A 17,248-nucleotide genomic window follows, 5' to 3' on the forward strand; every position below is an offset into this window, starting at 1 on the left:
TTCTTGAATATAAATGTAATTTATCTCACGAAAACCGATTCACAAAATTTCAGCAACCACTACTAAGTGAAAGGTCTGTTCTTCAATAGCCTACATATAGCCACCTTAGGCATCATGAAGAGAAGGCTCGACTAATAATAATGCTCACAGAACTATTTAAGCTCCATCCACGTGTTGAGTTGCTAGAAATCCTAAGACGTGTTACCATGTTATACACTTCACAGCGGTCTTAAGAGTATACACGATGTGTAATCAAAAAGCAACTGCAATTTTTGTTTTCATTAAAGAATCTTTATTTATTCGTGAATACCAAAATTGTCCTCTTCAACGCAAATCTCCTCAAAAACAGTACACTTGTGCCAGCGCTTTTTTCAATCATGGAAGTTCTTCTGCAACCCACTGTTCGTAATGGTGTTCAGACACCTTCAGCGATTCTGTTTTTGTCTCATCAGTGGTGGCAAAACTACGCCCTTGCATGGTTCTCTTCAGCTTCGGAAATAGAAAGAAGTCGCAGGCGTCGATACTGGCGAATACGGTGGCTAAGGCAACATAATGTTTTTTTTTTTTTTTTTTTTTTTTTTTTTGCCAAAAAGCCAGGAACCTGCGTTGAGGTGTGAGCGGGAGCATCATCGTGATGCAATGTCGCCGAGTGGTTTGTCACAATTCGGATCATTTCTTCGGATTGTTTCACACAAACGGCGCATTATTTTCAGGTAGTATTCCTTATTGACCGTACGACCGTAAGGCAGAAAGTCCTCATACACTATCTCATTGCAACCGAAGAAAACGCTGGGGAAGACCTTCACATGTGATCTAACTGGTCGAATTGTTTTCGGTCTTGCCTCTACAGTGGTTTCACTTGTTTCCGACGTCATACCTATATACCCATGTCTTCTCACGTTTTCTGGATCGTTGTCGACTTCATTCAGCGATTGCTGAGCGACGTCGTTTATGGTCTAAATTCAACTATTGTGGAATAAACTTCGCTGTTACGTGTTTCATACCCAAAACAAGCGAAAAAATTGCTTGTCATGAGCCAACAGAAATGCTGACATCAGCCTCCTTGATGGTGGTTCGACGATTTTCTAGACCCATTTTCTTCATTTCTTCCACACTATTGTCTGCAGTTGATGCGCTAGGGCGTCCAGGGCGGTCACTGTCTTCAACGTTTTCTCAACCCTCTTTGAAATCTTTATACCACCAGTAAACTTTTTTTTCACTCATAGTAGATTCGCCAAAAGCCACAATCAACATTTCGAACGCTGTGCTACACTTTATTCCATTTTTCAAGCAAAATTTAATGCAAACTCTTTTATCTATCTTTTTCGAACGTAAAAATTTTCTGAGCGCTCGAAGACACATATAATCTATTCGACTGTCAATAATAAGCTAAATATTCAAAATAGCTGAAAATATAAACATTCTTCAGGAACATTTGTGATAAAAAAGTTGAAAACCGGAAAACCGGAAAGCCCGCGAAATTAAAAAAAATACCCATTACTTTTTGATCACACTATGTATGTAGATGTAGTGTCGATGTGGAAGTAGTGTGCATTAGACACACCTGAACAGGCTAGCACGGGACGACTATCATGGGAAGTTGCGTCGAATCATTCTTCGGACTGAGAATCATAACCTTAAGAAGCCTGAAATGTGTTTAAAGTTTTTCATGCTCGTATTTCGATACAGACAGATCAAACAGTCAGCGCTACAGCTATTACGTGTATCTGAAACTTGGTATTCTACTGAATTTTAGAGGAGCCTGTGTGTTGGCTGCTCTAATAGCCACGCGTACCACGTAAATGCGTTATTTATGTCGCACGTTTCCGTTGAAATCGCCGCTGCTTTAACCTGAGAGCCCTGAGCCAGCTCTTCTGTGGTGCGTGTTGCAACGCTCCTACAGGCTCTGCAGCCCGCTAACCACATCCGCTGCCACTGCCAGCTTCGCGGAAGAGCACTTCCAACTAGCACTCACACGGGAGGCCTCGCAGCGCGCTGACCGCAACAACACATTACAATTTATACGCTGTGTGCTGTCACATACAGGAGTTTTAACTACTGGAAAATGACGCGATAAATTTTGACAGCTACATGGCAATCATGCTTTATACCAAACTGTGAGACAGTTCGGATTAAAGCAAGGAAGGAACCATGCTACTAACACATGAGAGGTATGAAGCTGCAGTTCTCCACACATTTCCTAAAGCGGGTCACACGTTTCATACCTGCTCTCTTGTAGTTATTCTCGAAGTAAATGACATGTATTCCAGGAAAGTGAGCCGATCTTACGATACGGGAATTTAAATTTCCGTGACGCTGACGAATCAACTGCGCAGTCACACATGTTACGTCCGTGACAGATTTATCACAAGAGGTAGGCAGAGCAGCATTTAATAACACGTCCACTCCAGAACCTTCAGCTACCTGGAAAACTTCAACTATGCACCTGATAGGGACTCGACATTGGTGGTCAGTGATCTTACCGTATAAACTATCCACATCTAGAATGAGATTTTCACTCTGCAGCGGAGTGTGCGCTGATATGAAACTTCCTGGCAGATTAAAACTGTGTGCCCGACCGAGACTCGAACTCGGGACCTTTGCCTTTCGCGGGCAAGTGCTCTACCAACTGAGCTACCGAAGCACGACTCACGTCCGGTACTCACAGCTTTACTTCTGCCAGTACCTCGTCTCCTACCTTCCAAACTTTACAGAAGCTCTCCTGCGAACCTTGCAGAACTAGCACTCCTGAAAGAAAGGATATTGCGGAGACATGGCTTAGCCACAGCCTGGGGGATGTTTCCAGAATGAGATTTTCACTCTGCAGCCGAGTGTGCGCTGATATGAAACTTCCTGGCAGATTAAAACTGTGTGCCCGACCGAGACTCGAACTCGGGACCTTTGCCTTTCGCGGGCAAGTTCTCTACCAACTGAGCTACCGAAGCACGACTCACGTCCGGTACTCATCTACATCTATAATCTGCGACACGCTGTACACTGAAAGTTAGATGGTATATTGTTTTCTGTCCTGCCTCACCAGCATATTGAACATCAATAAAATGTCTGTATGTGGCTGTGCGCTCTCTAACCTGTCTCATCCTATGTTTATGATCGCTACAAGATACACAAACCGCCGGAAACATAGTTACAGTACTGTTCTTCGGATACAGGTTCTCTAAATTTATCCAAAGGAGTGTTGCGGGAACTGCGTCTACTTCCAATGTTTTTCACCTGAGCTCGCCGTGCGTTTCTGTCACATTTCTGCATAGGCTGTACCGATCTCTCCTGACCCTAATAGCACGTCTCTGCATTCGATGTTTGTTGACAAGGACTCCAAACATTGTAACCACACTCTTAGAATTTGTCGCACTAGTCTCTTGTATGTGACTTCCTTTACAGATGCACGATACTCCACTAGAAACATTTTATAACTGAAAAATAATTAAAATATTTATAGAAATAAACGAAAAGCTAAATTTGCCCTTGATTCAGTCCAAATTTCATATAAAAGTTTGGTAACAAAAAGGACCGGTAGTAAGAGGAAACGGTTTGGAAGAATATCGTTATCATGGAAATTTGAAAATTTGTGGTAAGGTGAAACTGCTGAGGTCATCGGTCCCTAAGCTTACACACTACTTAATCTAACTTAAACTCACTTGCGCTAAGGACAACACACACACCCGTGCCCGAGGGAGGACTCGAACCTCCGACGGGGGGAGCAGCGCCAGCCGTGAAGAGTCACCTCAGACAGCGCGGCTACCCCTCGCCGCTGCTAATCATGTCAATCACGTGAAGCCATGTGGTGAAATCGGCGAAAAACATAACATGCGACGCAGGGATGCTAAACTGCTGGAAAAGGCGCGAAGGTAGCTTCACGACATAGATAAAGAATATCCTCGAACGACGAGTCGTAGATAAAGAGTGAACAACGCAAATTATATGGAAGTGTAGTAGATATTTGAGATAGGTAAAAGTTTTAAACATATTACCTACGGCGTAAGGTCAGCTGATTACTGGATAAGAATATTATCCAACAAACTTTATTTCAACAAAATAGTGAACATAATGTAACAGTGTAATGTAATCAATAGATATTTTGTGTGATATCAGTAAGTGTCATAAAATAAAATGTAAATAAGTGATCAGACTGAAAATTTACCGTCTAACCTCCTTGCCTAGGGACGCCAGATGAAAGTTGATGTCATCAAGCCCTGAATGAAAATTGCGCAACGGATAACTGGGGAGGGGAGCTTGAGAGCGCTACCTAGAGAGCGTGCCCTTTCTGTACGATACTAGGCAAGGGGCTGGAGGGCTCACACGCTGATGTGTGGCTCTCTGCATTCAATAGCTTTTATTTTTAAATGAATTACTTTAACTGGACACCTATGTGATTTTTGAGGTATGTTAAAGATTGATGCCAATTGATTACGTATTTATTTTACATATTATCACTCGATTTTACAGCGATTGCAGCAATTGTTCCAGTTTACAGATATAACCACTTTACAACTTATAGCTCGGGTATATTATATACTAATCTGCACGCACATTTCTCCGGGCAAGACAGAATTGCGTTGGCCAAATGTATACCACCAAAGACTCCCAATATTTACATAGGACATCCACTATGTGAGGAGGATAACGGGCAAACTGGGGTCAAATTTCCAAAATTAACGAGATCATTCATTTCCTTACACAATCCGAAGCTGGAAATAAAAGAATTAGTACAAATATTCAAATACCTCTCTTCCATGCGTGAACATTGAGATAGACGCACTGAGGGCTCGTCTGCTCACTTACCCGTCTTCTATAACCCTCCTCGAATATGGCGGGCACCCGGAGGTCTTCCTGGGCCCCGGTGGAGGGCATGGTCGAACCACTTGGTCGTGACCAACCTCTCCACCCCAAATCTTGTGACACTGGAAAGTGACTTTTACCTGCCTGTGCTGTCTCTCTGATCCCCTACCCAGGAGTAAGGTTGGCACTACTATACTACAGAACTGCTTTCCAACAAAGATTTGGCCACGCTTTACGGAAAGGTGTGAGGAGGATTAGGAAAGTTCATGTGCAGATTCACATTCACGTACAAGAAATGCATAATACACGACACATATAAATACGTATTATGAAGCCTTGACACATTTGTTTCCACCCGTCCACATGGTTGCTGTTGCACCCACGGCCGGCCGCGTCGTGTAATAAAATTGGCTGTGTAGCCGCCTCTGTTTCTATTTCCCGGTGCGAGCGAGCAGCGAAACCTGCTGCTTATAGAGCGGAAACTACTGTACCGTTTGAAGACAAATGAAAACTTTACTGTAAGTCTACCGTCTCAGTTAAACATTTATCTACGAATCAACGTCAAAAAAAGGTATACCCATTGTAGCGGAGCAGCTGATCCTCATGTGTAGCAGAATATTTCTTCAAAGTAGATGACCCATTAGAACGTCGTTTCAAGATAAATACTCTGGAATTTCAGTGATGAACATTAATGTTTGCCTTTTGTAGATTCTATCACTAACATTTCATTCATAATTACATCACATAAAGTCATCATATAAAAAACTATTGACAAATAAAAATTTAAAAATTAACGCTTAGAAGTTCAAAACAGCAAAAAAAAAAAAAAAAAAAAAAAGAGCAGTCGTTTTACACTTTTCTCGCTGTACCAGGATCTTAACAGACAGAAACAATATAAACTACAACTAAAGGGCACTTTATAAATTTTCACTTCGCTTTCCTAATACTTATATTACCCGATCGCCCCGTTTCATGCCATTTCTTACTATAACACCTAAATATTTATATGACGTGATGTGCTCAGTGTTCGCCACTAAGCTAGATGGTCTTTCTCTTTGTTATACGGGTTATATTGCATTAACTACATTTAAACGGAGTTGTCACTCACTACACAATGTGGACATTAGTTCAAGTTTTTCCGCATTTCCTAGGATGGTACAGCAATGATAATTTCCAGCTGACAGCACCATCATCAGTTTACAATCTCATACCGCTGCTGGTCCTGATAAATCATTTGAGTATATTGAGAATATTAGACTTTCTATCGCCCTTCCTCGGGGCGCACCTGATTTTACCAGCCTGATAAAACACGATACGAGAGTTGTGCTCAACTTACTTCTTGGAATCGATTTAAAAAGTTGAAGAAATTGAGATATGTTATTCTAAAAACGGGGTCCAAATACCTCAATTCATACATCTATTTTCATCAAATAGGTAATTTTGTAATATTAAATAGCACATCAATATGAAAGGACATCGATAACAGTCCAAATACTTTCCCTGGATAAAATATGATTTCAGATTTGTACTGCTCTTATCACAGGAAAGCATCTGATGTGCGTAAGAACAAAATTTGGTTCGATATTTACTTCGACATTTTATAGCGATTTTTGGTTTTGTATATTTCCAGATCTCTATGTCAGCCCCGTTCAATCAAAATATTCTAAACATGATTTGCATTCGAACAGAACAGGGATTCCAATTTATGTTTTTCTCCACTGAAACTTCCATAAAAATCAGTCTTTAGCTAAATTTTAAATTATATATGCCTGATGTTTACCTCGGTTAAAGCCATAGTCACCATTATAATAATGGCGCCACAAGCCATCACTGTAAAAGAAGTTGCTTCAGCCGACGGTGCACAGTTAGTGGAAGAGTTGACAGAGATTAACAGAGTATCGCCAATAGTACTGTGTATCACTTCACGTGACACAGTGTTTTCGTTTTGCGTAATGGCACGGTGTAGACCTTAGTGGTAGCCGTGCTGAAGTGATTCAGATGTTATTAATAAACTATTTGTAAAGTTTTTGTTTGTTATTTAATCTCAGTATCAGACATCCGATGAAGCTGTGGGCCTGCTGCAATGGCAGAAACGAAATCGATTAATATAAGTACGTCCACGGGAGATGTGGATTTGAGTATCGACTTATGGACGTTCGAATAAATGATGGAAATTAGCACAGGTAAATCCCACTCACAGTCATATCATTTGGCTTAACTTTCCGCTCTTTCGCAGTCATTTACAGTCGTATGGGATCCATTGGAGGCCCAGTATTTTTATTTTTTAACCCTTTAATGGTCAAAATTACTTTTACACACTTGACAAATGAAAGCTGAAAACGGTCACACTTCCACCAACAGAAAGTTTTTAATTTTTAAAATTAGTGTGTTGCTTCCACGCACCTTTGTAGGTCCAAGCTTTTGATGTTACCTTCCGAGCGGAAAGTTCTATTTTTGTTTACTGATAGACACTATCAGGATGCTAAGTACGAAAGTAATCATAGCACGTCACTGCCAAAATTCATACTCATGATACTAAAAAAATTAGGCATATCTCATAAAAATTTTCAACATAAACTTTGAAGATGGATTTAACGTATCATACCTCATATCAACGTACCTTACATTCTATGAAGTTTTCTGAGGTATATGCACCCCACTACCTAGAAATGATGAACAAACCGTCAAAATTACTGAGGAATGAAGCAATGTGTTTAAGTAATGAACTGGGCACTAATTTAGCTTTAGTGGGACACATTAGTTTCACTATTCCCTTGGTGGAGCGGGGCAGAAGTGATACCTCATCCGTGAGTTAGCATTGGGTCCTACGCCCCGTCCTTCCTGCCACTGCCTCTGGTAACGCCTCTTTCGCCTGAGGCGACGATCCCGCGTGACACAGACGGATCGGCCATCAGGCGACGGGGCTTTCTCGCGTTACGCTAACCATTCCTTCCTTTCATCTCCATAACGCGACTCCTAACGAGTGATGAAGCCCTCAGCGTATCACGTAACCAGATTTTCCGGGCAAACGAGATTCTGAGCACTCCGCACTAAATAGGATAGGACTCTAGACTCATATCCGGAGGTGGAATTTTACAGGAGGGAGAGTTTATGAGGTTTGATGAGTCTGCTACGGGAGGGACAAATGTTTTTACAACAATGTATTTTCTAAGACACTATATATATATATATATATATATATCAGAAAAGGTGTAATCATTCCGCATAGCTACTGAACAATGTGCCCAAAGTACACTGATTAAATATTTTACACGTAGATACGTATCACTCCTGATCAAATGTCGTATATACCAGGCTTGAAGAACAGATTAGTTTCCATTTGAACTGATCCTAAGCAACTTTTTTTGTAACGAGAAATAGCACCAAGAAATGGTAGAAATGGAAAGGCAACAACATTTTAGTTTTTGATTACGTTGAAACTTGTGATAGAGCACGTACAACCAAGCTCGAGGCGATCATGGGCAGAAGAGAAATATGTAATCATACTGGAAAACCCCTTCCATAACACTTCAATATGTGCCCAAAACAAAACGGGGCATACCTTTGCATAATGCAAAAGCGTAGATGTACGTCTAGGGTGCTCTTTGTTACCGATTTCATTTACAGACTGACACAACGATTACAGAATGAAAAAAATCTGTCAACAAGATCTGAGAAGGATGAAATTAGTGATCATGTCATGCAGTTTATCTGTTTATCAAGTAACAGAGTAAAGCTTCAAATGCTCATTACGCAGAACTCCGTTTCAAACACATAAAGTAATACAAATCCCCCCTTCGAGAATTCGATTTCTCCCTTGTATCTGTTGTCGTTAGCGTAAGTTAGTTTAAGTTAAATTAAGTAATGTGTAAGCCTAGGGACCGATGACCTTAGCAGTTTGGTCCAATAGAACTTACCAAAAATTTCAAATTTCCAAAGTAATATAAAAAAAATCGTAACACCAAGAAACAGTTGTGCGACATAATCGAAAGTTGGAAGGGCGAGTCTACATCTGAAAGATGCCTATTCAAATTTCGCATAAGACTAACGGTAGTAGCGCCACCAAGAGGATGTAAATCAGGTTTGCTTTAAATACACGCTGCACCAGTCGTGAGCGATAGCTACCTAAGAGGCTGGATGTGATGAGTTGATGTTGGTCAAGAATCCCTCAAAGGGGGCAAAGACGACAATATCAACGCCTCACTCAGTTTGAACGAGGTCGTGTAACAGGGCTACGAGTAGTTGGACGTTCCTTCTGTGATATTGCAGAAAGACTTGGCAGGAATGTAGCCACTATTCATGAGTGCTGACAGCGGTGGCCACCAGAATGTACAGTCGCAAGGAGGCAGGGCTCCAGACCGCCATGTGGCATTACCGAGAGGGGAGGTCATCTTGTTCAACATATGGCTCTGGTGCATTGTACTGCATCTGTAGCAGCAATTTGAGCAGTAGTTGGCACCACAGTGACACAAAAACTGTTGCAAATCGGTCACTTCAGGGACCGCTCCGAGCCAGATGCCCTGTTGCTCGCAACCACTGACCCCAAATCGCAGCCATCTGCGACTTCAGCGGCGTTAATCGAGAGCTCATTGGAGAGCAGTGTGGAGGTCTATTGTGTTTTCTCATGAAAGATGTGTAAGTAGGCTGTTTAGGTTTTCTTATTGGCAACGCCACATAGCGCTCTGTACGAAAATCACTGGCTGTGCTGTGTGCAGTCTGTGGCTAGTTTGCATTGTTGTCTGCCATTGTAGTGTTGGGCAGCGGCAGCTGGATGTGAACAGCGCGTAGCGTTGCGCAGTTGGAGGTGAGCCGCCAGCAGTGGTGGATGTGGGGAGAGAGATGGCGGAGTTTTGAAATTTGTTATACTGGATATTATGAACTGCTAGATATATTATGACTATTAAAGTAAATACATTGTTTGTTCTCTATCAAAATCTTTCATTTGCTAACTATCCCTATCAGTAGTTAGTGACTTCCGTAGTTTGAATCTTTTATTTAGCTGGCAGTAGTGGCGCTCGCTGTATTGCAGTAGTTCGAGTAACGAAGATTTTTGGTGAGGTAAGTGATTTGTGAAAGGTACAGTCGCCATATGAAACGTCCCCTTTTGAAGAATTGTATACGAGACTGTGCTTAAACTGACACACAATATTTTTTTTTTTAGCGCAACGCAACCTGACTTTCAGGAATCCCTACAAAGGAATGGCCCTGACTAACATTAACCTGTACCTTTCACAAATCACTTACCTCACCAAAAATCTTCGTTACTCGAACTACTGCAATACAGCGAGCGCCACTACTGCCAGCTAAATAAAAGATTCAAACTACGGAAGTCACTAACTACTGATAGGGATAGTTAGCAAATGAAAGATTTTAATAGAGAACAAACAATGTATTTACCTTAATAGTCATAATATATCTAGCACTTCATAATATCCAGTATAACAAATTTCAAAACTCCGCCATCTCTCTCCCCACATCCACCACTGCTGGCGGCTCACCTCCAACTGCGCAACCCTACGCGCTGTTCACATCCAGCTGCCGCTGCCCAACACTACAATGGCAGACAACAATGCAAACTAGCCACAGACTGCACACAGCACAGCCAGTGATTTTCGTACAGAGCGCTACGTGGCGTTACCAATAAGAAAACATAAACAGCCTACTTACAGATGGTTCTGTCTCGGTGCCAGTGATGGCAGTGTATTGGTTAGAAGAAGGCCAGTTGAGGTCGTGCAACCACCCTGTCTGCACATTTGACACCTTGGTCCTACACCTGGAGTTACGATCTGGGGTGCGATTTCGTATGACAGCAAGAGTATCCTCGTAGTTATCCAACGCACCCTGACTTCAAATTTGTACGTCAATCTGGTGATCACACCTGTTGTGCTGTCATTCATGAACAGCCTTCCAAGGGGTATTTCCAACAGGATAACGTTCGTCCACATAACGCTGTTGTAACCCAACTTGTTCCACAGAGTGTCGACATGGTTGGCTTGACCTGTTCCTGTACTGGCTGGTCAAGTGCAACAGGTATGAAACTCCGTCCGACAAACTGACATCCGGCAGCTGTACAACACAGTGCATGCCCATTTCCTTGCTTTCATTCAGTAATGTGGTGGTTATGCAGGTTATTAATGTACCAGCATTTCACATTTTCAATGGCTTATCTCGCAATTACATTAGCGTGCAATGTTAATCACTTAAATACGTTACCTAGACAAATGTAAATCCGAAATTTCATTACATAACAGTAGTTATTTTTTGGTGTTGCGATTTCTTTTCAGTCGGTGTATCTGTAGTTGTACTGTAGTCCTTCGACAAACGAAGCAAGTGAAACATTGAAGTTGGACACGCTTTTAGAGATCGATGGTGGAATGTCTCCCTGATCGCAACTGGTTTCTTGGCACCTACTCATTCTCCAAGAAAGTTATTTTTGTTCATTTTTTAAAAATTATTCTATTGCTGTTTCTTGTTAATATTTCCTATTGGCTCTCAAGTTACCAGGATAGGTTTATTGTAAACGAATCTTCTAACGTATTATTTTCGGTAAAGTTGTTAGTTCTACCAGAATTCAAACATAGCGAACCCGAAAACTTTAAGAGAATTGTCAACCGGAATAGCACCTTGCTAAACTTCAATTGCTGAGGGGACCCTTCAAAAAAATAAAGAAATTGTGCTGTTAAGGAAGCAAGATTACTGTGGATGAAAGGCAGCAGTAGCATATTTTTAACATGTGAAGAAAACACTCTGGAGGAAAAGAACTCTACTGGCAAGGACTGGTGTGAAACGGAGGAAGATGTTAGTGACAAATACGTCTCAAGTACACCACTTCATCGAAGTGAAACGTAGACTCCGAGAAACGGATGAAGAAGAAAATGGATGTATTTAAACAATTCTACTATAGTATAGATTATGGGAAACTGCAGGAGAGGCAAATGGAGATATTTAAGCAATTCTGCCAGAGCATGGCGGTGTAAATAGCCTGAGCAGATAATGCTTGAACAATCACTGCATGAAACAGTTCAAGGGAAAATTGTAGCAGCGGTCAAAATTTAGAATGTGGAAATGGGATCTTCGATGATGTGGTTTGTAGCAGATATAAATGTATGAACAGAAGGATTACCACCATAAGTAAATCGAAAGTAAGCAAATAACGAACTCTGTGAAACTGTTTATTTTTACTGCAGTTAAGGGATACTTCATATACAGGGTGAGTCACTTGACGTTACCGCTGGATATATTTCGTAAACCATATCAAATACTGATGAACCGATTCCACAGACCGAACGTGAGGAGAAGGGCTAGTGTAATTGTTTAATACAAACCATACAAAAATGCACGGAAGTATGTTTTTTAACACAAACCTACGTTTTTTTAAATGGAACCCCGTTAGTTGTGTTAGCACATCTGAACATATAAACAAATACGTAATCAGTGCCGTTTGTTGCATTGTAAAACGTTAATTATATCCGGAGATATTGTAACCTAAAGTTGACGCTTGAGTACCACTCCTCCGCTGTTCGATCGTGTGTATCGGAGAGCACTGCAACATACATCGCGTTTCTACAGAATGATCTGCCAACGTTGCTCGAAAATGTTCCACTGGAAACGCGTCGACGTATGTGGTATCAGCATGATGGTGCACCTGCACATTCCGCAATTAACACTAGGCTGACCCTTGACAGGATGTTCGACGGACGTTTCATAGGACTTGGAGGACGCATAAATTGGCCACCCCGTTCTCCTGATCTTACACCTCTGGACTTCTTTCTGTGGGGTACGTTTAAGGAGAATGTGTACCGTGATGTGCCTACAACCCCAGAGGATATGAAACAACGTATTGTGGCAGCGTGCGGCGACATTACACCTGATGTACTGCGGCGTGTACGACATTCATTACGCCAGAGATTGCAATTGTGTGCAGCAAATGATGGCTACCACATTGAACATCTATTGGCCTGACATGTCGGGACACACTCTATTCCACTCCATAATTGAAAACGGAAACCACGTGTGTACGTCTACCTCACCACTCATGGTAATGTACATGTGCGTCAGTGAAAAAGACCAATAAAAAGGTGTTAGCATGTGGACGTAATGTGCTGTTCCAGTCTCTTCTGTACCTAAGGTCCATCATCGTTCCGTTTGGATCCCTACGTAATTCGGTGCTCTCCGATACACACGACCGAACAGCGGAGGAGTGGTACTCAAGCGTCAACTTTAGGTTACAATATCTCCGGATGTAATTAACATTTTACAATGCAACAAACGGCACTGATTACGTATTTGTTTATATGTTCAGATGTGCTAACAAAACTAACGGGGTTCCATTTATAAAAACGTAGGTTTGTGTTAAAAAACATACTTCCGTGCATTTTTGTATGGTTTGTATTAAACAATTACACTAGCCCCTCTCCTCACGTTCGGTCTGTGGAATGGGTTCGTCAGTATTTGATGTGGTTTACGAAATATATTCAGCGGTAACGTTAGGTGACTCACCCTATATAGCACCGACATCACAGGTGTAGACTCAAATCCCTCTACTAACTAAGTCAGACCTTTATTCGGACATAACATAGACAACTCACACCGTATGTAGAAATGTGACCCGAAGAATATCAGTGCGGTTACCGATTTCGATGCTGTACAGGGAATAGGCAAAATAATGTGAACAGTGGTAATAATGGGATGGTTGTCTTTGACGGTCAACAACGCAGATAACTAACGTGTCGCGTTGGACTGTGCGTGTTCAGAACGGGCTAAGCATCAGAGCAGGTTGTTTACGACTAGGTGCACACTTCGTATATGCATTCAGAGGCCGAGGTCGATGTGCAGTGGAATACCTAACAGAGTTCCAAAGAGGGCAGATTGTAGGGCCCGATTAGCTGGAGCATCAGTAACCCAGACAGACACCTTATTGAATGTTTCAAGAGGAAATGTCTGGACAGTCATAACAGACTGCACAAAACATGGAAAGACAAAAAGACACCATTGTGTAAACGTAATAGTGGGCACAAATCAAAACTAAATGACAGAGATCGTCGTACGCTAACACGAATTGTGTCAAAACACAAATCTGCGGGGGCTACAGTGACTGAAGAGCTCAATAGCCATCTTCGAGACCCCGTATCTATTGACACTGTCCGCCGAGAACTCCATTAAGCGAATATTCATGGACGAGCTGTCCGCGGCTCGTGGTCTTATGGCAGCGTTCTCACTTCACGCGCACGAGGTCCCAGGTTCGGTTCCCGGCGGAGTCGTCTTTCATCATCATTTCATCCTCATTCACTCGCAAGTCGCCGTAGTGGCGTTTTCGTTACTTCCAACATCGGGCCAAGTTTACGTCTGGAGAACGCCAAAAGGGGCCTACTATCGTGATTGCTTGATTCTAGCGGTTAAGCATGGAGGTGGAAGTGTGATGGTATGGGCAGCCATATTATGGTATTCTGCTTCTCCCAACATTACTCTCAAATGCCGTGTTACAGCCAACGATTATGTGAATATTTTAGGTGATCGGGTGCACCCGTTAATTCAAATGTTGTCCCCAGCAATGATGCTACATTTCAGGGCGATAATGCACCCATTCACATAGCCAAACAGTGCAATCGTGGTATGAGGAGCATGCAACTGAACTGCAGCGTCTTCCCTGGCCAGCGCGGTCCCCGGACTCGAACATTATCGAACCCTTGTGGGCGGTATTGGAGCACAGGCTCCGGAGCAGCTTTCCGCCTCCCTCGTCACTGTAGGAGTTAGAAGAGATTCTGATCGAAGAGTGGCACAACATTCCACAGGAGACTATAAAATTCTTATACGCCAGTATTCCAACAAGAATCGCAGCTGTATTACAGGAAAATGCGAGTCCACCCCTTATTAATAAACAATTCCCAAGTAAGTACAGGTGTTCGCATTATTTTTGCCTATCACCTGCATATGCTCTATGCAACAGATACGGAGCTGCTAACGCAAGCAAGCAACGGCAAAACGTTGTATAACCTTACACATGCAGTAAATACCTTGCACCAAGCTTAAAATCTCATTGTGTTTACTTGCGTCGTCATTTTCTCATACGACGTTATGCACGGTAATTGAATATGTGTTAACACTTGGCTTACCCACTGTAACTCTCAGTGCTTAACGGAAGTACCGTTTCTTGACTATACGCCCCCCGAATTGTCTGCAAGGGGTTAGGATATCAAACGTCATCCAGAGTTTAGACGGTGAAGCGGACAAACTTCACAAATACTAATGAATACGCTAATGGGTGTTGATAAGAAGGCACTGTGTAATAGGGAACTCCTTTGCTTCCACCTGCAATTGTCAGATGCTGAAGCTTCTAAAGAGAGAGTTCAAGTCTGTACGAGGTTTGTGGCGGCTCTTATCAGCCATCCTCAGGGGCCTCCGTGCTCGCGCTGGCAGCTGGGGTCTGGCAGGCTCTGACTTGCCCGCAGTATCTGAACTGAACATGGCCTCTGTCACTGCTTCGTCCATAGGCGGCAGTCGTGCGCGCGTCTCCGCGGTGTGGATATGGTGACTGGTGTAGGGAATGGTCTGCGACGTGTGCACGTAGTTCGACCTAATGTAGTTTCTGATCATTTACGAATTTAGTACAGTGTAGTAGCACCTGTTTTGTGTTTGGTGTGAGTGTGCATATCCCTGGGAGCACTGACTACCAAGATGCCTATTGGATCGTCTTTTACTTTCAATGGAACTATAAACTTCGTTACATGGGATGGAAACACTACGTACTCAGATGGTAAGAAGTCGTATTAGTTAACAAGTACAGCAAATAATGTGTTAATGCAATGTCTAAGCTATTCTCGTGGATAATCATTGTATTGCCCAGTTCAGTTCAATGAGCCATCAGTTTCCTTAAGGACAATAGAAAAATAAATACTGCAATCGATTTATTAACCTTTTGTAATATGCTTCCAGACATTTATAGATTTTTTGAATGACTACATGACCACATGATTGTGCTATTGCAGTTTCAGATTTTGTACCACTTTCTATGTCATAGCACGGAAATGGGTTAATAATAACGTTCTTATAGGAGTGTGTCACTCTTTATGCCGGTCGTGATGGCCGAGCGGTTCTAGGCACTTCAGTCCGGAACCGCGCGACTACTACGGTCGCAGGTTCGAATCCTGCCTCGGCCATGGATGTGTGTGATGTCCTTAGGTTAGTTTGGTTTAAGTAGTTCTGTTCTAGGGGACTGATGACCTCAGATGTTAAGTCCCATAGTGCTCAGAGCCATTTGAAACAACCACTCTTTATGGTAAATAGCAAATCTACTCGTGTCACTGATAACAACCATTGCCTATATCACTATCGAGATTGACATAGCCCTACAAGAACGTTATTCTTCACTTATTTCTGTCCCATAATATAAAATCAAATCATAAGCTTGAAAATGGCACCAAATTTGTAAATGGAATAGAGTAGTAAAATAATTACAGCTAAAATCGAACTGCTTTAAAGCTGGATTTATTAAAATGGATTCATTAGTAGGAGTTTTCATGCAAAAATCAAGCAGTTAGAATGTCACCTGCGATAATGCATTCCCCAATTAGCTTCCATATACTATGTGCAATTCCGCACTTGGCGTGTAGCTATTATTACCCTGATCACATATATGACAAAACGGTATATTTCTACAACCTCGCAGGCGTACAAACTGCTACTTTTACCTCCGTTAACGTATACATTTCCTACCTTCAGTACGTTTATAGCAGCCAACATTTCCGTGATTAATAACCTGTAGTCTCTCGGCATCCACATAATGGTCGTTATCTACATATAACTTCTACATGATAATGTGAGACAGATGTTTGAGCTCAGATCTCTACTTGAAACTCTCCTCCCCTTCATTAGTCTAATAAAAAATCTATATCCCCCTCCAGATACGAGTGCTTACCATCTGCATACGTGTTTCGCCATAATTTTAAATCACCTTCCTTATCATTTCTTGCCTTGGATCATCTTTCCATTTGAATTTTACATACAATCATGCTGTAGTACCATATCTAAAATATCTGAAACGCTCCGTTCCCAGTTATACTAGTAATACCAGCAAATTTATTTCATGGATGATAGCATTCTTCCTCTGTAGATATAATTTGATTCTGGAAAATGATAAGAAGGTACAAGTGAAAAGCTGCTTCTATTGATGTATTATCCTCAATGTCACAAGGAGTTAGATTAATTAATTAACATAAATGTTTCTTCAATATTGATTGGAGACGCTTCTGAAAGTACAGAACGTCTGCATTGTTTGACTCCATACAGACGATTGTCATGTGCGCCAAACTAGAAATAGTGGATATTATAAATCTGAAATTTTGAACTCAACCGGCTATAACAATCCTTAAACTCGCTTTTGTCACCACGGGACTAGCGCTGCATCGAAGTTCACTCTTGTGCCGCCGGCCCATGCGTGTTCGGTTCGTTAAGA

General features: G+C 41.9%; 1 protein-coding gene across 3 annotated transcripts in view; it reads left to right on the top strand.

Moving 5' to 3' along the window:
* The window catches only part of LOC126188073 (tyrosine-protein kinase transmembrane receptor Ror-like), a 675,128-nt gene that overhangs the window by 89,412 nt on the left and 568,468 nt on the right, over window positions 1-17,248 (top strand). For 2 of the 3 annotated variants that reach the window (XM_049929522.1, XM_049929520.1), the window contains exon 1: window positions 15,255-15,550. The exons of the other annotated variant lie outside the window; for it this stretch is intronic. Coding sequence is in view for 1 of the 2 variants with exons in the window: in XM_049929520.1 (XP_049785477.1) it covers window positions 15,472-15,550 (79 nt within the window). In the remaining variant the exon portion in view is untranslated. Of the gene's footprint in view, window positions 1-15,254; window positions 15,551-17,248 lie in introns of those variants that run through there. 3 annotated transcript variants of the gene reach the window in all.

Source organism: Schistocerca cancellata, chromosome 5, assembly GCF_023864275.1.
Source record: "Schistocerca cancellata isolate TAMUIC-IGC-003103 chromosome 5, iqSchCanc2.1, whole genome shotgun sequence".
Classification (NCBI taxonomy): domain Eukaryota; kingdom Metazoa; phylum Arthropoda; class Insecta; order Orthoptera; family Acrididae; genus Schistocerca; species Schistocerca cancellata.